Source organism: Eublepharis macularius, chromosome 3 (genome assembly GCF_028583425.1).
Source record: "Eublepharis macularius isolate TG4126 chromosome 3, MPM_Emac_v1.0, whole genome shotgun sequence".
Taxonomy (NCBI): Eukaryota; Metazoa; Chordata; class Lepidosauria; order Squamata; family Eublepharidae; genus Eublepharis; species Eublepharis macularius.
This window is the reverse complement of record NC_072792.1, coordinates 153,199,430-153,223,751: the sequence shown is the minus strand read 5'-3', so window position 1 is coordinate 153,223,751 and position 24,322 is coordinate 153,199,430. Positions and strand designations below refer to the sequence as shown.

The following is a 24,322-nucleotide window of genomic DNA, read 5'->3' as shown; positions in this document are numbered from 1 at the left end:
GGAAGCAGACTGATACATTCTGTCCCTAAAAACATGTTTTACCATGTTGTAGTGAAATATTGCAAGAACTGAGTCACCTCTTCCAAAGGATTAGCCCAATATTAATCATCCTTTCTGACTGACTGCCCAGAATGAGCCACTCCACTACTATATTCCATTACTGCAATGTGCCACAGAGGATGTCGAAGCATCAATTATTTATATTGCATAACATGCAAATATCTTCCAGGCCTAATAACTTTCAGACAAGGTGGCTGGCAGCTAAAATTGATGCAAACATGAGGTATTTGCAATATTCTGTATATTAAAATTTGAGAGCTTACTGAATCAGTGTTTGGGGGAAAGAAATATGGTATTACTTCTTAGTGGAGCTGTTGAGTATGAAGTGAAATTGAGTGGAAGTATGCTTTGTGGACATGCAACCACAAAGAAAGATTCCCAACACATCACAATACTGCTGGAACCTTTTACATGATTTCTTTTAAACTAAGGAGTTTTTTTGGTTAACAGCAATTCCCAACTAGTCCTGCTGGATGTCAAAGTATGTCTGTTGTAACACTTTTTCTTCCATCATGAAAGTCTGTTAAACAGAGAATGCAGCCCAGGATGGGTATAGCAGCATCTTAAAAATCAACTTCCACTAGTACGAGTTTGAAAGAATGAACTAATTTTGTTTACTGTTCTTGAACTAGAGTAGCAGAATCAAAATGTTCATGAATATTAACAGCAATTGGCTCAATGGATTCTGTAAATGGAATTATACTTCAATTCTTGGTATGTTATATATTATGGCATATTTGTAGCATACTTCCATTTCTGTGTTTACTATCCTTAGCTGTCTCCTGTTCTTAAAACACTGCCAGTTAAAATCTAATACGAAGGCCTCTCACAAATTCTAGAGACAGAGACCTAGCACTCTGGTGTAAGGCTGCTATTGACATGGCTTTGGAACACAGCAGCACAGATGAGTATGAGGTGGGCAGATACAATTCAATCTGAACAGAGACTCAAATTTACTTAAGTGGTTTATCATTTCAAATTTGCTGATGTATTACAAAGAATAATTTGCCATTGAGATTATTGAAGTGTGTCTTAGCCAATGCAAAGCATCTCTAGCAAGTCAACTGATTTTTTTTAAAAAAAAGCTTTGTCCATGAGACTGCACAAGTTTTGAGAGACATATAGTCTACAATTCTTCTTGTAATAGATGCTAATATTGGACTGAGAACACTGAGAAAGGAATATATACCTCCTATAGCATTTACGAGCATCCACATAAGTAGCCCTGTTTTCCACTTTGAGAACTATTATGTCAAGGAGCAGCTTGGCAGAAGAAAAAGCCTGTTTGCTCAAATGAATAAAAAACCTAAATATTTTACATGCTTATGTGATTATGTTGCCGTGAGGGGAGTATGGTGAGGTCAAATATGAGTGCCAACTTTCTTTTAGTCTTTTGGAATGTTGTAATCGAAAGGTAATGTAGACAGAATTTCAAAGCATCTGCCAGCTACATTCCAAACATCAGCAAACATCAAACGCAAACATGTTTTGACTTTTCTGCCACATTTGGAGTCTTAAATATATTCCTTATGCGTGTCCATCGTGTTATCCTCGGGTTTGGAAGAGGTGGAGTATTGCCCCCATTGGCCAAACCACACAAGACAGCTACAGCCACTCCAGGCTTCTTCATGAGTACAACTGTGTGATGCACCATGTTTTCAAACCAGACGTTGCCTGTTCATGGGTTACATATTTAGAGACACACCTTAAGTGTGAACCTAAAAAACATAATGAATGAAGTGTCCCATATGCCATGTGCATATGCCCTGTGACTTTTTAAATCAAGCTGGGATACTGATGATCATTTGGGCCCACACATAAGTCCATGGCAGAGCCAGAATTTGAATCCTAGAGTACACACACCTTTTACCGAGGGACCTCAAAGTGGGAACTAAAACAAGTTGAAAGCACTGAGGCCTATTACTGTCTGCTCAACAGGGATGGAAGTTTGGGAACATCTCTGAGGCAGCCATATAAGATCTAGGCTGAGCTTTCATTCATCCTCTTGCAGGCATTTGGCTTGTGGGTGGCCAGAAGCACAAGCCAAAGGGATTTTGGCCTTTGGGGGTCTTAATTTCTGACTCGCAGCCTATGGCACTGAAGGGAACCAGGCCAGGAGACGGAGGGGGTGCAGTGTTGTGGGGGTGCTCTCACCATTTCATTTAGATTGTATTTTGTAAGCCACTTGTGGTTGTCCATTTCTGCTTGGGAAATTCTTGGGAGATTTAGGAGTGGTGCCTGGGGAGGGCAGAGTATGGGGAGGTTGCGGGGGGCGTAGGGATGTGACGCCATTGACTCCACCCGTCACACTTGCCATATTTTTCATTAGAACTGATCTCTATAGTCTAGAAATGAGCTGCAGGATATGAGACATACAAGATTTTCAGGGTATAAGCTTTCAAGAGTCAAATTTTCCTTCTTCAGATACAAGTAGAAATGGAGATTCCTGAGCTTTTATATCTCAGTCAGGAGATAGGAGGGGTGAAGCAAAGAACGGAGTCAAAATGTAAAGACACCATGCAGCATGATTAGAGCAGAAATTAGCATCTGTAGTGAGATAAAAATCCTATGCCTTCATTCTGCACCCACCATTGTTCTAAATTTGTGAACGAACTCAAGTTCAGCCATCTCGTTGTAATCTCAGGTGGGTCGCCCTGTTGGTCTGTAGAAGAGCAAGATTTGGGTTCTGTAGTACCTTAAAGGTCTTTAAGGTGCAACTGGATTGCAACAAACGTTGCAATATGCCCTTGAAGCTTATTTCAGAAACGAATTGTAATTCCAGGAAAACTCCAAGCTCTGTCTCACAGCCGCTTCGAGTCCCTCTCAGGAGAAAAGCAGAGTAATAAATTCTATCAAACCTCACCATTTTAAAGATGGTTTTGCAATAAACACAAGGCTGGGTGAGGGATTAAAGGGGGCTCCTCCTGGATTTGAAACGGCTGAAAGCACAGCTAACGAAGGCCCCTTTTGCTGTGGCAACTCCGGCGAAATCCAAGCTAAGCAGCTCCTTCCCTGGGTCATAATAAGTAGCCTGACACCGGGGCAACCAGGCCGGCAGCAGCACTGCCCATTATGTGCGTCTCTCACTTCCCGGCAACGCCGCCTCCAGCCCGCTGCGACTCCCTTCCTCTGCCTCCGGCAGGCGCAGCTTTCTCTGGCTTGCAGCCCAGCAGCAAGGAGAGGGATTTGGAAAGCGACTCTGCCTGGGTCTGAAGAGCGACACCAGCGGCCTGCCGGCCCACATGGACTCCTCGGAGGGGCCTTTCTTACCCCCCATCAAGGGGTCCGCGACAGCTCCCGCTCCCGCTGTCCCGGTTTGGAGACCCAAATCGGCTCGAGCGGCACCGCCACCTGGTGGTGAGGAACGTTCTGGCGCCCTGCGCTGAGGGGGGGGGGGTCCTGATCGCGAACGGCATCAAAACGCATGCGTAAAGGAATGAAGCATGCGCTTTGGCTGTGGTGAAGCTGGTTGCCCTTACCTGAACGCTTGGCAACTGCAATGGGGGGGGCGGGGAGGTGGCTGGTTGTTGAATTGACGTGGTATTTTAAAAAATTTGTCGTGAGATGAAATGTGAACAAAACAGACGGGAGAAAAGCGAAAGAGTCCAGTGGCACCTAAAAGAGCTTTCGTGAGTCACAGGTCACTTCAGATTCTTTATCTGAAGAAGTGAGCTGTGAGTGACTCACGAAAGCTCATACATTACCACAAATTTTGTTTGTCTTATAGGTGCTACTGGATTCTTGCTCTTTTCTCCTGCTACAGACAGACTAACATGGCTATCTTGATCTAAAACAGGCGTGAAATTTATGTTAAGCAGTCACAATAATATGAAAAAAGACAAAAATTAGCAGTGTTGCTAATAGTTCTAGGAAATCAATGGCGAGATGAGTTTAAACCACACTAAATTAATATCATAGTCCCCCCCACCCCCTTTGAGGCTAGGCTAAAGAAATAGACCTTCCCAGATCTAAACTTTAAAACAAGGCCATCAGGGCAGAAATTTCGGCTAGTTTGGAGAGCTCTCCAAAAGCCATACCTCCCCTCACTTCAAGACTCCTTTGGGTCATACATTTAACTTATGGCTGTATTTAGAATTGCAGTCTATCAGAATTTTAAATCTCCTAAAGGAGATTTGATGCTAGATGGGATTGTGAGGCCAGCAATCCTATCAGCCTGATTCGGCAGTCATGTCAAGAGCATGGTTTCTCAGAAAATAAATTGGTCTGACAACAGCACATAAAATGTTTTTTATATGGCCAGTTGTCATTCAGTGCTGTAACTCATTTGCTACAGCATGAACTGAATCTTCTTGCAAAGAAACACTTCAGGCAACAGCCACCTTTCGGAAGCAGATTTTTCGTACCTCAAACAGCTGCATGTCTGGAGGAAATTAATATTTCCCTGTATTTCAAAACCTGGAAAAGTTGCCCCTATTACATTCCTGCCTGTCATGAAGTCTGTGAAAAGGCTAGAACACTAGAACTAGAATACTAATACAAGGCTTCCGTTTTATCCACTCACACATTTCCTGTTGCAAAGAAGATACAGAAAAATAAAGGTTTAGGCAGTTGATACATATACAAATGAAGGTTTGCAAGAGATTATGCCACAGTAAATTAATTCGCCTTTAAGTTTCACCAGTCTCTTTGTCATACAGATTCTATGGACTGTGTACAGTTTATGTACATATTATTGAAATTAACAACTTTCAAATTGAGTTGGTTCACAAGATTTAATTCAGGAGCTTTTGAGTGTTCTTGAAGTTCACAGGGATTATGTGGGCATAATCCCTAACGTCTGAAAACACAATTCGTGTGAAAGGGTTCCAGCTCTTTAGAAGAGTGGGGGAGTTATATTGCTGTCCCTTTAAACAGTCAACACATATCCTGAATGTTGCTGTGTAGAAGTTCTATATGTGTCAGTTGGTTGATTCTGACAGAAAGAGAGCAAAATGCAGCACAAGAAGATCTCTAAATTTGCAAGGCTGTAAGGGACTATAAATAACTTCTAGACACTTTGTATAATTTTTTGGGGAACTAGTTCAACTAACATTTTTTTTCATTCCTCAGTTAAAAGAACAATGCTAGGAAGTATTTAGAATACATAGCACTCACAGCTACTGTTTTTAGTAGGTAAAATAAAGTGGGATCCTTATGAGTCGACAGCGAAACACGATTTTGTCTTTAATCCAGCAACAGAACACAATGTGGACTGGTAAGATGATATGAGTAAATCAATTATATTTGATTTATTGGCATCTTCAAACATAATGCCCCCTTTCCAATACCCTATTGTATCAAGCACAATTGTGGCTTTAGAGTATTTATTTAGGTTTTATTTTGAGATAACATAAAAATCTCTTCAGACTGAAGACAGTGCTGATGCTTTTCTGTTTGCCTACACATCCCCATTGGTAACTGCCAGGGCTCATTTCGAGGGGGAACGCACAGGAACACAGTTCCGGCAGTTCCCCAAAGAGCTCACATGTCAGGTGGCCCCACCCACCTGACTCGGCCATTTTGGGCCCGTTTCAGCCTGGATTGGGGCCGAAATGGCCCGGATCAGACCTCTAACAGGTGGTGGATCACTCTCCCACTCAGCAGCAGCCTGATCCTGACCATTTTGGGCCCCTTTTCGGCCATTTTCAGCCCCTTTTTGTCATTTTGGGCCCAGTTTCGGCCCTGAATGGCCAGGATTGGGTCCAAAACAGCCAGAATAGGTGATGTCAGGAGGTGTGGCAGATGCAAATCAGTTACGCTAATAGCACACTTCTGGTGATGGCAAGGGGTGTGGCATATGCTAATGAGTTATGCTAATGAGTTCCTCCAGCTCTTTTTCTACGAAATGACCCCGGGTAATTGCTATATGGCAGTAATATTAAATATACTTCATCTTGGAGCTCATATTACCCTCTATTCCGGGCAACACTGCAAATAGAGATGTTTTGGAGCATACTGTGCTTGGGGCTTCCAATTCTTTATTGTTCATTGTTATTAATTTTAATTTACTTGATTTAAACCCTGTCTTTCTCCCCAGTGGGAACCCAAAACACCTTACATTGTTCTCTCCTCCATTTTATCCTCACACCAACCTAAGGTTAAGCTGAGATAGTATGATTGCCCCAAGGTCACCCAGCAAATTTCCAGAGTAGAGATCCAAACCTGGGTCTCCCAGATCCTAGTCCAACATTCTAGGCTCTAGACCTCAAGACAATTCTTTGTCTTGAAAGGTTTCCCTGTGCCAATTCTGTGCCAATGGGGCATTTGGTAGATCCAGTTACTGTTGTCTTTGCTCTGCTATGGCAGGAAAAGCCACGCCTTTTAAATGTCTCCCTGCCACACAATTGTTAATAAAGGAGATGACTGCATCAGCTTTGGTTCATGCCATATGCCACTGCAAATTGCTCAAGTTGCTGTTTCTTCTCCCCTCCAGTAACTGGCAGTAATTAGTGCTCCACGTCTTGATTTGTTTGTTTACATAAGACATTTCTCCTTGAAGTCTGCACCAATGGGGTCAGTCTTCTGTACAGGATGGGATTGAAATTCCTTTGCAGTGCTGAACTTGCTGTGGTCCCATTGATTTGTGACACTGAGAACTTCCGTATGGCAAGGCAAATTAGTGTTTTTTTCTCAGCTGCCAGTCGAGCACAGTAGCAAAAGGGCTTCCAGACGGTGGGTTTCCCTGAATTCTCCTGCCTCAGACCCCTACTCTCATAATATCTTCTCTCTCAAACTTTCTCTATCAGAAGGTGTTTTTAAAAATCTGGTAATTGACAAATCACTATAGTGTAGTGATTTTGTTAATTACTTTTTATAAAAAAATGAGCCCCCATGGTAGTGCAGAATGGGATGGGCTGCTGCAGAGGCCTGGGAGCAGGGATAATGGCACCGAAGTAGGTGGGATCAGAACAAATCTGAACTGTCCTGTCCACATGGCAGCCCTCCTGGCTTTGGTGTGAACACTCCAGAAAGGTCATGCAGTTTTGGACAGAACACAAGAAAGAGAGGGAAAATATGGAAGGTGCTGAAAAGCACCACAATGTTATACAGAAGTGAAGGGGGAAAAACAGATTCTCATTTGGGGGGGGTCTCAAGTAGGTATAGGCTGCCTGTTGTTTGATCTTCCACACCCATCAGCAATGGTTTGGTCCTTCATAAAGAATGAGGAAACAGTTCCATTGATTCTCCCAGAAAATGAACAGATTTGTAGGATAGGGCAGAGGTCCCCAACAGGTTCATATGGGCACCATGAGCACCTGCCAACACCTTTCCTGCCACCTGTGGAATGTTTTTAGAAAATGAGTGGGGCTTTTGCCCAGCAAGTCTTCTGATTGGCCATTGGCAATCTGATAGGGCTGTACAGATTTTGTAAAATAATGCTTTGGCAGCAGCTGCCATCACAGGATAGGGCTCTTCACTGTGTGGCTATAGGTAAGCTGTGTATACGCAAGAAAATGTTTGTAAATAATATGTTCATTTTAAAAGGCATCCTGTTAAGCAGAATTTTTCCCTGAAATGTTGAAGAGTTACTATTAGAGTTATGCATAATCTCACTCCCTGACATTTTGTGGTTGGCTCTGCCTTGTGTGGCAGCCATTTTGTGGTTGTACCCACCAACCTGTGTCAGAATTTCAAAGGTGCTCACAGGGTCAAAAAAGTTGGGGACCCCAGGGACAAGATAATCTATGATCTAGGGAGCCACACAAGATTGTTTCCCCCTTACTCTTCCAGATAGGGCTGTCATACCCCCAGTTGAGGCAGGAATCCCCTGTGCTGAGCTCCTGTTGCCAGCTACCATTCTAAGCAATGGCAGGAGGCAGGAAAAATATTTAAAAATCACCAGTGTCATGAGCATGATGGTGACACTTCTGGGGAAAACCTGGAAATGATGCAAATAACTATGAATCACTGGAAACTTACCATAGAGTTTCTGGTGATTCCTAGAACTACCACCATAGTTTCTGGGGTTTTGCCAAAAGTGATGTCAAATGCTTGCGACACTGCCTCCTGCGATGTCCCCATTCCCAACCCGCCTATCAGTTGCCAGGCTCTTTTCCCTTTCAGTCTCCTCCTGCTGTACTTCCTTTCTTTCTAATCCTTTCCCTCCGAAATTATTGAAGGAAGTTTTCCTTTGTACTGCTGTCTCCATTCATGTAAAATCATTCCAGAAAACTGAGAATGTGTGGCACTTTCTCTGATCCTGCAACAACTTCCTCTCAGATGAAGTCTAGGAAGACATCTATGCTGTGGGATGTACATTATACATGGTCTTCAGGCTTCATGTAGCAGCACTAGGACTAGGTTGATATTATAGAAACCTCTCTCTTCTTCAGTCAGAAGTGCCTGATTAGATAAAGCACCATCCCCCAAACCTTGTTGAGCCTGTGGCCCTATTGGAATTTTGAAAACAGATAAGTGGGTGCCATCACAAAATGGCTGCCATGGGGACTGGGGCTTGCCATAAAATTTGTTGTTGTTTTTTTGAAAAAATTTTTATTGGGTTAGAATCCGTTATTTTTACATTTACATTCAATTTTCCCCAAATTTTTCATTTCTAACCCCCTCCCTTTCCCCCCTTTTGTTGACTTCCAACAGTTTTCCAACCCTTTGTCCCTTTTCCCTTACTTCTATTAAATTTCTCTATCTAAAACAAATACATATTCTCCATTATACTAAGCAGTACATCCTTAACTACTTTTCTTATTATATACCCAAACTGTAAGTCTTTGTTTCCATCTTAGATAAACAATTTATCCCTTTTTCCAATTTTAAATATTTCTATATTTCTATATCATAAACCTATATATCATAAACCATAAAAATCTTACACATTTAAATCAAACAATTTGACTTATTCTCTATGTATTACTCATTCTATCTTTTTATGGTAATTCTATATAACTCTCGTCACATAGTCAATCAATTTGACTCGTCTATACATTCAGTTTGGTGCATTATACAAATCTTATCAAAGAAAGAAAATATTGTTGGTTACTCAATCCGTATATTTAATCCTTATCCTTAATTATTTTCTATCAATATTCTATTTATTAACCAATATATATCTATATATATATATCAATCTGTTAATCTAACTGCTTATAAATTCACATTTATCTCTTCCCCCCCCGGTAAAGTCACCCCCCTCTACATTTTATTATACTTCAGTAGTTCTCAAACTGCCACAGTTTTCCTCCCACCTCCCATTTCTTCTCCAGATATTGTTTCAGCTTCTCCCAGTCTGTGTTAAACTGCCCTGAGTCCAGATTTCTCAGTTTTCTTGTCATCTTGTCCATTTCTGCCATATACAGCAATTTGTAGATCCAATCTTCAATAGTTGGCACTTCTTGTACTTTCCATTTTTGCGCATACAAAATTCTAGCTGCTGCCGTCATGTAAAATATCAACGTCCTATGATGGGCTGGAATTCCCTCCATTCCCAAGTTTAGTAGCAGGAGTTCTGGGTTCTTATTTACTTGAAATTGCAAAATTTCACTCATTTCTCTTATTATTTCCCCCCAGTACTGCCTAGCTACCTCACACGACCACCACATATGATAGAGGGAGCCCTCATGCTTACTACATTTCCAGCATTTATTAGAAGTATTCAAATTCCCTAGCGCAATCTTCTTTGGTGTCATGTACCAACGATAGATCATTTTGTAGATATTCTCTTTAATATTTGTACATGTCGTTGTCTTCATTGTAGTCTTCCACAAGTATTCCCATGCCTCCATTGTTATCTCTTTGTTAAAGTTTATAGCCCATTTCACCATTTGTGTTTTAACTGTCTCATCCTCAGTATACCATTTCAACAGTACTTGGTATACCTTGGATATTCTTTTCTTGTCCTCTTTAAGAAGGGTCTGCTCTAGTTCCGAATTCTCTATTCGTATACCTCCCTTTACAGAGTCCGAGTTATACAAATCTCTGATCTGTCTATACTGGAACCAATCGTAGTTTGGTGATAGTTCCTCTTGCGTCTTTATTCTAAGTTTAGATGCTTCTATTTTAGTTATTTCTTTATAAGTCAAACATTGTCTTTCGTTATCAACAGCTCTCGGGTCTATCACCTCATATGGAACCACCCACCAAGGAGTTCCTTCTTGTAGGTAAATTCTGTACTTCTTCCAGATTGTGTATAGACTTCTCCGTACAAAATGGTGCAGGAACATCGAGTTGACCTTTACTTTGTCATGCCATAGGTATGCATGCCATCCAAATATTTTTTTATATCCCTCTAGGGCTAATAGTTTCTTGTTCTTTAATGTCATCCACTCTTTCAACCAAACTAGGCAGATTGCATCGTGGTAAAGTCTCAAGTTGGGCAGTTGCATTCCGCCTCTTTCCTTTGCATCTTGTAAAACTTTCATTTTCACTCGAGGCTTCTTGCCTGCCCATACAAAATCTGATATTTTCCTCTGCCATTTTTCAAATTGTTTAGAGTCTCTGATGATTGGTATTGTCTGTAGCAAAAACATCACTCTTGGTAACACATTCATTTTAACCGCTGCAATCCTACCCAACCATGACAGATTGAGCCTATTCCATTTAATCAAGTCTCTCTCAATCTGAATCCACAATTTTTCATAATTATTCTTGAACAAATCTATATTCTTTGCAGTCAGTTCAATTCCCAAATATTTCACCTTACTTGTTACTTCACAATCCGTTGTTTCCATTAACAATTGTTGTTTCTGCTTAGTCATGTTTTTGCATAGTATCTTTGACTTCTTTTTGTTAATGAAGAAACCTGCCAAGTCTCCAAACTCCTTGATCTTATCTATCACTTTTGGCATGTTCTCCAGTGGGTCCTCTACAATTAACATTATGTCATCCGCAAATGCTCTGACCTTGTATGAATAGTCCTTTATTTTTATTCCTCGAATTTCCTCGTCTTGTCGTATTTGTATCATCAGAATCTCCAATACTAAAATGAACAACAGTGGAGACAACGGGCAACCTTGTCTTGTTCCTTTGCTTATAGTCAATTTCTTGGTCAATTCATCATTCACCACAATTGCTGCAGTCTGGTCTCTGTAAATTTCCTTAATTGCTCTGATGAATCTTTCTCCGAATTGTAGCTTTTCCATAGTGGCAAACATAAAGTCCCAGTTTAAGTTGTCAAATGCCTTTTCAGCGTCAACAAAGAAGAAACCAACCTCTTTATCACAACGCTTATCATAATATTCAATAGCATCAATCACTGTCCTTAAATTGTCTCTTATTTGTCTGTCTGGCAGAAAGCCTGCTTGCTCCTCCTCTATAACTTCCGAAAGCCACCCCTTCAGTCTCTCCGCCAGTATCTTCGCAAAGATTTTATAGTCATTGTTGAGTAACGATATAGGTCTGTAATTTTTCACACTAGTCAAGTCTTGGCCCTCTTTTGGGATCAATGATATGTTCGCTTCAGACCAAGTGTCTGGAATCCTTTGATCCCTTAAAACTCCATTGATCACCTCCTTTAGGAATGGTGCCAGCTCATTGGCCATAGTCTTATAAAATTTAGCTGTAAGTCCGTCTGGCCCTGGCGCCTTTCCTAGATTTGCAGATTGTATTGCCTTACTTATTTCCTCATCCGTTACTTCACTGTTCAGTTTATTTCTCCAAGCGTCCGAGATTTCTGGAAGTGTCATTTTCTCCAAATATGACGCTATTGAATCTTTATTTACTTCTTTCTTATTATACAGTTTAGCGTAGAATTTATAAAAGGCTCTACTAATGGTATTCTGTTCCAAATACGTTTTGTCATCTTCACAAATTTTATTTATTGTTTTCTTTTCCCTTCTCTTCTTCAGTTGCCATGCCAGGTACTTCCCAGGTTTATTTGCACCCTCAAACACTTTCTGATTCAGCCTTTTGAGATTCCACTCCAATTCTTTATTACTCATTGCTGTTAGCTGTTCTTGCAGTATTTTAATTTCCTGGTATAATTTCTTTTTCCCTGGTCTCTTTTTTAACTGTATTTCCTTAGTTTTTATTTTCTCCTCAATCTCTTGTCTCTTCTCCTCTTTCTTCTTTCTTGCTCTACCATTTAAGTCCATTAGTATGCCCCTTATAACCGCCTTATAAGCATCCCAAACTTTATCAGTTGGTACTTCTTTATTCACGTTGTATTGTATGAAAAACTTTGTCTCTCTTCTCAATATTTCCATATTCTCTTTTTCCTGTAACAAATCCTCATTTATTCTCCATGCTTTCCTTTTCCTCCTTTTCCCCAGCTTCCACATAATTGGGTTGTGATCTGAGCCTACCATCGGCATTATTTCTACATCTTTAGTCCATAACGCCAAATCTTTTGAGGCCCAGATCATGTCAATTCTTGATAATGTGGAATGCCTTGCAGAATAAAAAGTAAACTGTCTACTTTTAGGATATTCTCTCCTCCATACATCTTCAAGAGTCTCTTGTTGAATCAACTCAAAAAAGAGCTTTGGTAATAGTCCTCTTTTCTTTTGTGCCATTGTAGTCTTTTTATCCAGTTCCAAGTCTGTCACTCCATTGAAGTCTCCAGCAAGAATTATCTGGTCATATGAAAGATCATCTAAATGCTTCCTCAAATCCTCAAAGAAGCTCTCTTTTGCACCGTTGGGTGCATAGATTCCGACTACCAACACTCTCTTTAAATTCCAAGTACATTCCACTGCTACAAATCTGGCTTCCACATCTTTCATTATGAATTTTGGTTGCAGCTCCTCTTTTACATACAACACCACTCCTCTTTTTTTCTTACTTGAGGCCGCTACAAAGTCTTTGCCCAATTTTCCCAGTTTTAAATATTTTACATCCTGTTTTCGAATATGAGTCTCTTGCAAACAAACAATATCACATTTTTGTTTTAGTAGCCAGTGAAAAATATTTTTTCTCTTATTCGGTGAATTTAGTCCATTTACATTCCAAGATATTACTTTACACTCCATATTCATAATCTTGTTGGTAAGTCTTTTTCATTGTCCCTTATAAATCGCTCCATCTCCCGCTCAGATCTGATACGCTTTTTGACGCCTCCAAATTCGAAGGACAAACCCTCTGGAAGCTCTCATCTGTACCTGATTTTCATGTCCTTCAGCATCTGGATTAGCGCTTTATATTTTTTCCGATCTAGTAACACTGATCTGGGTAGTTCCTTCATTATAATGATTGTCTTGCCATCGATCTCCAATGGATCTTGAAACTGTTTAGTCACAATCTTCTCTTTCATGTTTCTTGTTGTAAATTGTACAATCACGTCTCTTGGTACTTTTCTCTGGGTTGCAATTCTCGAGTTCACACGATATGCCACATCTAGGATAGCCACAACATCCTCCTCCTCCTTCCCCAGGTATTCAGCTAACACCTCCGTCATCTGCTCTTGCGCTGTCTTTCCTTCCATTTCCGGCAGGCCGCGAAATCTGAGCTGCTTCTCCATATGTCTACTTTCCGCAACCGCCATCCTTCCCCTCATCAACCTCATCTCTGTTTGTTGCGTATCTGCTAAGTTCTCCATCGCTCCTTCTACTGTTTTAACTCTCTGCTGCGTCCCTTGTAATTCACTTTGTATTGTTTCCATACCTTTCTTCACTTCTGACAGCTCCGATTTTACTTCTGACAGCTCCGATTTTACTGTCTGTTTAACCTCTTTGATCAGCTCCAATTTCATGTCTTTAAATTCTTTAATCACCTCCAAAAGTTTTTTATCCAGGTTTTCTATTGCCGATTGCCACTCTTTCTTCGACATCGTGGGGCTTGCTTTGGCTCGCTCCCACGAATCCGCTCTCTTCCTTAGCTCCGTGGCGTTAAATTTAGTACCTTTTTTATTTCAAATGTCCCGGTCTTCTTGCATAAATTAATTTTAAAGGGTCCAAAATGTCGGGCGTCTTTTCTCTATGGTCTCTCTATGATTTTATAATCCAATATGGCCTACTTCCTTTTCCGCTGAGGCCGCGACCCTTCCCCTCTCAAAGATGGCGATTCCCTTCTTCCTGCCCTCCAGCAAGGGCCGTTTCTCTCCAGCCGCTCTATTGTTGTTACGCACTTCCTGTCTCCCGTCTTCCCACAGCAGGTCTCGCGATGGTGTCTTTTTCTCACAGCTCCAAAGCCACAGGTATTCAAAACAATAATCCGATTTCTTTAATAACTTCTTTAAACTTAGTCTCTTTTCTAATACAACTCCTGCCGAAGCTTCCCCTCCTTTTCACTAGTCTGTTGCAGTTTATAAGTCTACTTTTTTTCCTCTCTGTTTTTATCAATCTGTCCCGTATCGGAAGATAGTGATCTTTACCTTCCCTTCACTTTCCTTGGGTTGTAATCGCTGTTTCGATTTCAAGTTCTCCTTTCCACTTCTTCCCCCAATCGAAGCTTGGGTATGTAGGTCTTATGCCAGCCGAATTGGCCCCAAAACTGCCGCAGAGATTGTAGCCGACCCGTCGCAAGGTGGGACCTCAGGATCGGGAGGGGACCCGTTATGTAGAGCCCCCCCTCGTCCGAGATCTAACTCACCCTAGGGTCTTGAGCGTTCTTTGCCTGCTCTCCGCCTGAGAGCAGTCGGCCGCGGGCTATTTTCACCCCGCCGGCCGCTTAAAACGGCAGTCCGGTCAGCTCCGCAAATGGAGCTGCGTTAGACCTCCATGAATCCCAAACCGGAAGTCGGGCTTGCCATAAAATTTGAAGAGCAGGATTTGAGTCCAGTGGCACTCTGAAAACCTTGTTGGTCTCTAAGGTTCCGCTGGACTCAAATCCTGCTGTTCTACTACACACCAACATGGCTACTCACCTAAAACGTGAAGAGGTTCAGACGCAAGCATCCTCCTATGATGGAGGCAGCTGTTTCTGAATAGGTGCTCCCAGATGACATAAAGATAATGTTCCACCTGGGTGTCCCCTGCAGTAAGGAAACAGGAAAGCCAGGATTTGGAGACATGAAAAGAGGGCACCAAAAAAGAGGATTGGTAACTGCCATGGTGCCCGGGAATGCTACACTGAAGCTCATCGAGGTAAACAAACTGATATTGTATTTGCACTGACTTGACTTACAACAGGGACAGAATTGGTTAAGAGAGATCTGCAGTGAGACAAGTTCAAATGTTGCTGATGGTATTGCATTTCATTATCACCTTGATTATTTCACATAGTGCACGAGCTGGGAGAGGACATGTCATCCCCTTCCAAGTGAACGAACCAACTGGTAAGAATACCTACCAAGATGAGTTCTATTGGAAGCCTTATTCCAAGGCAGAACCTATAAGGAGTGGCTCTGCATCTGGAGTTAGAAGAAACAACCCTCAGCCTGCAGAAGTAAGGAATGCAGTTGTTATCACTCATTCATATCTCTACAGGACTGGCATGTCAGTAATGCTAATATTGTTGTTTGGCTTTGGATGCAAATAATTTTGGCAGTTCAGCTTTGGAACATCTCCTCACACAGAATGTTATTGAATAGAGATTTCAGAGCAAGAAATGTACAGATCTTATTTTATGTATGCTTATTCAGAAGTAAGCTTTAGAGAATCATTGTTCCCACTTACGAATGCATAGGTTTGCTGCCTTAGTAAAATTTGGATTGGTGGTGTACGTGGAATGAATTCAGATTTGGGGTTCCAGAAAGAGAAGGGTTATAGACCTCAATTCTGATCTTTCTTTTTCTATTCTCTTTTCCAGAACTTGGTCATAGTTTGTGGTTTCTGTTTGGCAGTTTAGGTATCTCTGCTCCTGCCACCATTTTCCCTGCAGTGTCATTTTAGACATATTGTATGCAGAGCTTTTTTCAGTGGGAACGCCGTGGAACGGAGTTCCAGCACCTCTTAAAAATGATCACATGACCAGTGGCCCCGCCCCCTGATCTCCAGACAGAGGCGAGTTTAGATTGCCCTCAGTGCCACCGAGCAGCATGGAGTGCAATCTAAACTCCCCTCTGTCTGGAGATCAGGGGGCGGGGCCACCGGCCATGTGACCATTTTCGCTGAGGGAAATTTAAACTTTAAAAAACTCCCCCCTTGTTCCAGCTGACCCAAAGTGACGCCATTGTGCGGTCTTGAGTTCCACCACTGAGTTCCACCGCCTCTTTTCCCAGAAAAAAGCCCTGATTGTATGCATGTGTGTGTGTGTGTACTTAGTTTTAAATGAAGCAGCACTGGAAAATAGCGGTAGTCACCATTCCCTTCTGTTATCCCTTGGAACCCTTCCTATGTTGCACTGCCACCTGCCTGGGCTACCCCAGGGTAGTGGTACTTTCAATAGGCTTGGAGCAGAGCCTGTTGAAAGAGAGTATCCTCTTCCAGTTAAGTGAAGAGCTCATTCCAGAACATTTTCTGTAGCAACCCCTACTTTGTGGAATGGCTTTCTTTAATCTGTCAGGAAAGCTGCCAGTCTGTTACTTTTTCAGTGACTTTCAAATGGCCTTTTTAATGACTGTTTGGGCATTTGAATGGATTCATTATGGTCAAATTCTCATAGACAGACTTAATTGGTTTCTGTATTGTAAGGATATTGCTTAATGTTTTGTTGTTTTTATTCAAAACTGTAATTCACCTTGAATCCTGGGAAAGGTAGGCTAAAAATTCCACAAATAAATTTAAAAAATGCGCTGAACATGCTCACATAATAACAATGTTAAGGGAAGGTAATTTATCCACACCAGCTGCCTTGCAGCAGTTTGTAATATCTGGCTTTAAATTTCAATGGCAGATTTCTGGGCTTCACATATTTTATATAAATACATGCATTTCCCTCTTGAATTTGCAGATTTTTTAGAAGTTCAAAACAAGAAAAAAGCCATACACCTGAATTTGTTCACAGGCAATTATTTGTTTATTTTTTTAAAAAAAACTCTCAGAGAAGACAAGGGAAGATCTCCAAAAGTTTGAGTGCAGTAGAAAAATCAGCTTTGCAAGATTGGAAACAACACCCTATGCCATCTGGTCAAAAGACAGAAATGCAGTGTCTGTTGCAAGGAATTCCTGCATAGGTGGATATGCAAAAACTTATGGTTAAAATTAACAGCAGGAATTAACTGTGTAGCAGAATATATAAAAAGGGGAATGTGGAGACAATATCCATGTTCCTAGATACCTTCTGGCAACAATAATGTTAAATTGTTGAGCAAAAGGGCATGATTACTAAGACTAGTAACAGTTGATATAGTATAGTGGTTAGAGTGCCAGACTAGGGTCTAGGGGGATCTAGGTTCAAATCCCCACTCAACCATAAATCTCTTAATAGTGGTTTGAGGTGAATGAATTGATCTCCCAGAAAGGTTGCCAATCTTACTGGTTTGTTGGAAACAGAGGACAAACACATACATCACATCGACCTCCTTCAGAGGAAGGGCAGGATAAAAATATGCTAGATTGACACAGATCAGCATTTTCTAATTTGGTTTTTCTCTCCTTGTGTCGATAGCGTTTCTTGATATGGAGGGTGCCCCGAGAAGAAGAACCATTACCTAGCATACCGTCTCGGACAAAACCTATTACTGTACAAGATATTGAGGAAACCATAAAAAAACAGTACCAAACGGTATATACAGGAGATTATTTAGGGATACAACCAGGTGAGGGCTTTCATTTCCCTTTCTTTTTTTAAAAGGACACTGTGTTACACACTGACACACATAAGGCTGTTTCTATAACTGAGCGAGGTCGAGTTGTGTTTCATGCAGAGACATTCCTCCAACCAAGCTTATTTTGTGCCATGGAAGACAATATTCAACTTCAGTCCTCTGATTACTTTCCACCTCCCTCCTCCTAAGTGCAAACCCACTGCTTTGAAAGTCTGGTCTTTTCTTGCTGCCTGTTCTCTTCTGCACCTATTGGATAGCTGCACCTTGAGCAAGCGCTCCTTTTGCTTGCCATCCAACTCTTGTCCAATAACAACATGTCTTCCTCCTAGCAGAAGCTCCCAAAGATACCATAACGATCACTGTACTCCTCCAAGTGGTTCCAGGGGCTAGCACTTTCCTGGGTTGGTTCCCTTGGAAAGAGAAGAGTGCAGGACGTTTGAGGTTTCTTGATAGTATTTTGTTTTATTTATGGATGTATACATAGAATGCAGGTAGAGGCACAGAGGCATTCCTACAGGGCAGCATGTCTGCTACCCCACATCAGATCCCTTGAGAGAGATACCTTGCACTTATAGTAGGAGGTTGCAGTGGGAAAGAGAAATTGGGTGAAAATGCGCAGCACAAGATTAGAGCTTGCTCTACCACGCTGCTCTTTAAAGAAGAACAATTCATCTCTGTCTGATGTTTCTGTGCTGTGTGGCATTGACTAAGAGGATCCCTCACATTCAGCATCAGCTGGGGAGGCAACCAGATGTTTCTGGGGAAAGGGGGGAGATGGAGCAAAGGGCAAATCCACACGCCCTCGGAGCGTCCCAGCATTGTGCTAAATGTTTGCTAAACACCCGGAAGTATAGCGTATTTCTAGCATGATTTCAGAAATGCACAACATTTTGAAGCCTCCTAGTCTTGGTAGGAACAGGCCCAAAACTGGCTGTCAGGGAAGCTGGGGAAATAATTCCATTTTCCTCATCATTACTTCAACAGTGTTCTATGCTGTGCCTCACATGTCTGTTTCCAGAAGGGTTTTGGAATAACTGTGAGAAAAACCAAAAAGAGTCCAGTAGCACCTTTAAGACTAACCAACTTTATTGTAGCATAAGCTTTCGAGAATCACAGTCCTCTTCGTCAGATGCATGGAGGGGAAGAAGAAACCGGTCAGATGTATAGGTGGAGAGGGGAGGGCGGAGTAGATGCAAACAGTAGCTTCTGATATGGAGATCAGTTTGCTTCTGTTAAGGAAGTCAGTTACTTCTGATAATGAGATAACCATTCATAGAAGTATCAGAAGCTACTGTCAGTTACTTATCAGAAGTAACTGACTTCCTTAACAGAAGCAAACTGATCTCCATATCAGAAGCTACTGTTTGCATCTACTCCGCCGTCCCCTCTCCATCTATATATTTGACCAGTTTCTTCTTGCCCTCCATGCATCTGACAAAGAGAACTGTGATTCTCGAAAGCTTATGCTACAATCAAGTTGGTTAGTCTTAAAGGTGCTACTGGACTCGTTTTGGTTTTGCTACTACAGACTAACATGGCTAACTCCTCTGCATCTGTGAGAAAAACACTCTTATAACTGCCCTTATTTACATATTCTTTGCCTACTCAACTGGTAACTCAACCACATAGAAAAACTGGATACTTATCTTTACCATGGTGTTACTGTTGAACCATCCCAGGTGCTCAAAAAGACCCTGCTGCTTCTGCTTCACCGGACTGGAAAATATTAGCTCCACAGCCTCCAGAGACGGAGTTCAGGCGTCATTACCAGCCACAGGCCCAGGTCCCCGAATTAAAGGACTTTACTTGGAAATACGGATGTAATGCAAATCGGCGTATTCCAGTGAGAGGCGCTGGTAAGAATACAACTTTGGTTGTACAAAACTAGAATGTTGGGAGAAGATGAAACTTCAAGTTTACTGTGTAAAATTTGGCTTGTAGAACCCTGCTGTCTTGCTAACCTAGGAGTCTGGTGCTGTCACAGTTACTTCTGCTTACGCATTTGATTAAGGCAGCTGAGGTTTAAGATAATGGGGGAAAGGAGCTTCATTCTCCAAAGGCAATTTGACCCAGTGGTAATGTATAAGAATTAATATAAGAATTAAGAGTAGCTGAATATGGATTCATTGGGTGGTTTGGGGAAAATTATTAGCTTCCAACACTTTAGGTAATATACAATAAGTATTGCCATATTTTTGACCATCCCCTGTCCCAGCAGGAAACTGGCAGCCCTAATGTGTCATTTTACTTTGACTTATGTGTTTAAAATATTTATATTCTAACCTCCCAACAGAATCAGGACATCTAATAATAAATATTTAAAAATAACATTACAAGAATCACAACTAGCACTAAAAGGTGTAATCCATCACAGAACAAATAAATTCGCCCACGTCAAAACTTCACCATCTGTCAACACTTTGTTTTAACAACATTACAGACTCATCTGCCCAGTGATCACCTTAGCAAAAAAGCCCTCCAGAATAGCCAGATTTTACATAGCTTGTAGAAAGCCAGGAGGGAAGGAATATGTCATAAAGCATCAGGGAAGCTACTCCACAATAGGGGAGTGGACTGAAAAGTTTGCCTTCTGACCAAAGCCAGCCAGATTGCCCATGAAGAGGAAAGGGCAGGGCTTTTTTTCAGCAGGAACGCAGTGGAACGGAGTTCCGGAACCTCTTGAAAATGGTCACATGGCTGGTGGCCCCGCCCCCTGATCTCCAGACAGAGGGGAGCTTAGATTGCCCTCTGCGCCACTGGAGCAGCGCGAAGGGCAATCTAAGCTCCCCTCTGTCTGGAGATCAGGTGGTGGGGCCACCAGCCATGTGACCATTTTCTCCGAGGGCAACCCACTGAGTTCCACCACCTCTTTTCCCAGAAAAAAAGCCCTGGGAAAGGGTCAGCAGAAACCAGTGGTCTGATCAAAGTGTGTGCATGGGTTTTCCACAAGAGAGGCAATGCTTTAGATATGTGAGGCCCAGATTGTCTGAGGCATTAAAGGTAATTTCCTAACTTCAGTCTTTCTGCCTCTCTCCCCTGCCCCTCCCTCACACACACAATCCCATTGAGCTGCTATTTACTCCAAAGAGAAAAACATATAGGTACAATATGTGCACCTGTACAATAAGACAAAAAAAATCAGTGGGAGATCCTGATCATAGATCTTCAAGGTCACAACAGGAAAAGAGTGGATTAGAATTATTCCTATCACTATTGGGGGTACTTCAGTGCTCATGACAATCTCTGAGGTTTCTTTCATCAACTAAGACAAATCTTGGAATTCTAATGCCAGAGCAAAAGAATCTGTGTCCTTAATTAACCCTTTGGAACAGGATATAGGAAAGACCTTACTTGGTTTATCATTTCAAAGCTTTATCTATTTTTACTGCCTTTTCTTCCCAGTTCCTTCAGTGACATTTGCTCAGCTCTGGAACCAAGAAAATACTAAACAGCTGACCACATACCAAAAAGATTTTGGGAAAGACTATCAGGATATCTTATCAGTTTTGAATTCTTTAGACCCCGAAGATGTTAAGGCATATGTGCAAAGTGCTCCTCATCCTGGTAAGTGAGAAGAAATACAATAATTTTGTACACAGGCACCGGTGTAGCCCAAAACTATAAAGCTCAAAACAGACATGACTCTGATTGTAGATCTCCATCCCTCTGTGTTAGGTAATTTGTGTACACACAGTGCTGCGATTTGGATTGGGGATGCACAGGAAGGAAAGAAGCAGTTTAACTTGTGAACTCCAGCTTGGTTTTTTGCTAACAACCTCTCTTTCAAAGGGGGAAAAAAACAGGTTTTAAAAGGATGTGTCCTTCCCCACCCCACTCTTTTCCAAACACTTGCACCCGCTGGAGAAAGCAAACCTCTTGCTTTACTCAGTAGCAAGCAGGGGTGCATAGTTGAGCAACAGGATCCAAAAGGAGTAGGGCAAGTGCAACAAACAGAGCAAGTGTGAAGCCATGAAGAGTCAGAGGCACATGAAGCTGCCCTATGCCAAGTCAGATCTTTGGTCTGTCAAGGCCAGTATTGTGTACTCTGACTAACGTCCAATCTGCAGAAAATAATCTTCCCCAATACTTACTACCCAATAGCCTCTTAGCTGGACATGCTGGGAACTCAGCCTGGGACTTTCTGAAAGCCAAGCGGATGCTCCATCCCTGGGCCAGCCAGAAAAAGGTAGTCTCATTTGTGACCTGGTAATCCTTGTTCAGTATGACCCTTGTGTAGGTTCAAAGGTTTGTCGAGAGGAGCCCCATGACAGATAACCCACCTATTCCTGTTCTAATGTGAAATAATTCTTTTGGATGTCTCTTGTCTGGATATTCAAGCTTCACAATACATTCTTTCAATTGTTTGCACAGAAAAAGTCATCCTTCAGAACTTTCTTGACAAAGTCAATGGGAACAAAAAAGTGGAAAGACCTTCCTCCTCAAAGATACCAAGAGAGCATCCCATGAAATGCATGTGAAAAATTCAGCAATAGCCAGAGAGGCTGAATTGCAATCAAACACCCTTGTGGTCAATCTTTATATTAAATTGTTTGAAGACCTGTGTCCAGGATTGTTTGTTTTTTAATACTTCAGGGCTTCTTTTGAAATTTTAAAGGGCTAGTACCACAACTTCACTTACTTCGAAATACAGAGTGGATTTGGGAACATTTTTTCTGTCATAGAAGGTGTATTATAAATCTCTGTACGCCATCCCAGTTATGCTGAAGATGTGATATGGCATCTCGTTACTGTTTCCTTGTTACATAGCAGTAGCAATTTTGAGAAAGTTATTAAATAAACATGATTTTCAAAACATTAAAATTGAGAATATTAATTCTAAGCTTTGATTTTGCCTTACTGCAGTGTTAAATGAGTTTCTAGATATCATATTTTACTTCTTGAAATTCTCACCCTTAACGAAATGCTTCTTTATTTTATTTTCCCACTTCAGTTGAATAAGAATTTGTGCCTTATTAATATATGAATTAGATTTCCTGCTTTGTACATAGCTCCATTTAGGAACACAAACCAAATAAATCCACCCAGTGCCTGTGAGCAAATGTTTTAAGTGTAGATGCTGATGTTTTCCAGTAGTACATTAACAATGCAGTCCTATGTAGAGTTATTCCAGACTAAGCCTGTTGATTTCGGTGGATTTAAATGGGAGTAACTCCACATTGGACTGCTCTGGCAATCAACCTAGTACTTATCTAAAAGCAAGTTAACAGTATGTCTGAGTTCATTAAAATAGTAACATGAGAAGCTTATTTAGAAGTCTAACACCCGTGCAAGAATCAGAGAGAATAATTTACAAATAGCAGTGAGAGTTAACGATAGAAATAAGGTCACTGGCAGAATTATAACAGCTTTTAAAAATACACAAATATAGGTATAATTATACAACTGGTAGCAAAAGGAAAGCAGGTAGGATAGCGCTGGTGATCACTTTATATTTTAGATATAAAACGATGCATTTGCAAATCTGTAAATAAAGACACAATTTTTTCCATGTGCTCAGATTCTTGATTTTATAGAAAGTTGGGGTGGGATAGGAATATTAATGCATAGGGAAGGTATTATATATTAAAGAGGGGAAAAATAAATGTTGACTCACAAATATATGAAAAACCTACAAATTTAAAAAACGGTTTGTGCAGAATAAAAATGTTATTCCATGTGCCACTTTCAGAATAGCTGGTATTTTCACTTCCCTTCCCAAAATTTTGCCTTTTCAGGACAGCCCAATTTTTAAAAATGGTAAAATACAAAACAATCCTGTGCCACTATTAAGTATTTGTTTCAGTATTTTGATAACTGCGTTTGATTTCAAATATCATTGCTTGTCAAATGAAAGAGATCCAATCTTCAGTGAATATTTGGGAAATGGTTGAATATTCTGGGGATATCTGGCAGATTTACAGCACCAGAAGTCTCAGACGATTAAGTTCACAAGTGACAAATTCCTCTTATCTCTTTCATGCACCATAATTCATGATGCTGGGAAATTATAAGACTATTCTATCCAATACTTAAAGTTACAGCTCAAGTTAAATCCCTCATTTTGAAATGTGTGCAAGTCTGTAACCCTCAGACATTTGTGGTTGTGGAATGGCTCAGCTGATGTCGTCTTTTCGCTTCTGATTACAGAATGTTCCGACTGAACCACTTTGTGAATCACTCTGGAATTTCTTGGCTGGTGCTCTGTGTTCTTGTTTTTCCCTTAATCTGAAATTCAGAAAATAATAGTTGAGAATGAAAAAATGTCTGTAGGCCAGACTAATGCACCTTGCATAATATAGTGCAGAGCAGGACATGGGCACATTTATTTTCCCTTTTTAAAAAATGTATGTGGTTTGCCCTACCAGGCAGAAAAGTGAATGGGCAAAGAGTGATATTTTTATATAAAGCTGCCATTTTTTAGGATCACATGAGAAGATGAGAAGATGTCTGTTGTTGAGAACCAGCCTTAATTCATGTAAGCCTTTTCATTTTCCTAAAGTGAATCTAAATAAAATGTTTTTGCAGGAATGTTAATTGTGTGTTTTTTTAAAAACACGGTAATACAAGAATAACCAATTTCTTAGACCTGGGAGGGGGACTACTCAAGGCCAAGCCTTCTGGAAGGAACCCTGCCCATCCCAGGGAAGAAAGAAGCAAAAAACGAGTAACATTCTTCATACTGTACCCTCAAAATGGTAGCATTAAAAAGGAATTATAAAGGATTAT

At 41.1% G+C, this 24,322-nt stretch overlaps 1 protein-coding gene across 1 annotated transcript; it reads left to right on the top strand.

Moving 5' to 3' along the window:
• The first annotated feature begins 3,188 nt into the window (after positions 1 to 3,188).
• On the top strand, positions 3,189 to 24,054 carry TEX26 (testis expressed 26). Its single transcript, XM_054974043.1, has 7 exons — positions 3,189 to 3,417; positions 5,194 to 5,275; positions 15,171 to 15,333; positions 17,437 to 17,587; positions 19,276 to 19,452; positions 20,999 to 21,160; positions 21,968 to 24,054. The coding sequence occupies exons 1-7, from the start codon at positions 3,303 to 3,305 to the stop codon at positions 22,072 to 22,074; spliced, it is 957 nt and encodes a 318-aa protein (XP_054830018.1). The 5' UTR covers positions 3,189 to 3,302; the 3' UTR covers positions 22,075 to 24,054.
• Positions 24,055 to 24,322: the final 268 nt, after the last annotated feature.

Bases quoted from the DNA above. Each gene is read 5' to 3' on its own strand.
- TEX26 (XM_054974043.1), top strand. From the start codon at position 3,303: ATGGACTCCTCGGAGGGGCCTTTCTTACCCCCCATCAAGGGGTCCGCG. The intron at 5,276-15,170 runs GTAAGATGATAT...TATTTCACATAG, and splicing joins ACAGAACACAATGTGGACTG to TGCACGAGCTGGGAGAGGAC. The intron at 15,334-17,436 runs GTAAGGAATGCA...TTGTGTCGATAG, and splicing joins ACAACCCTCAGCCTGCAGAA to CGTTTCTTGATATGGAGGGT.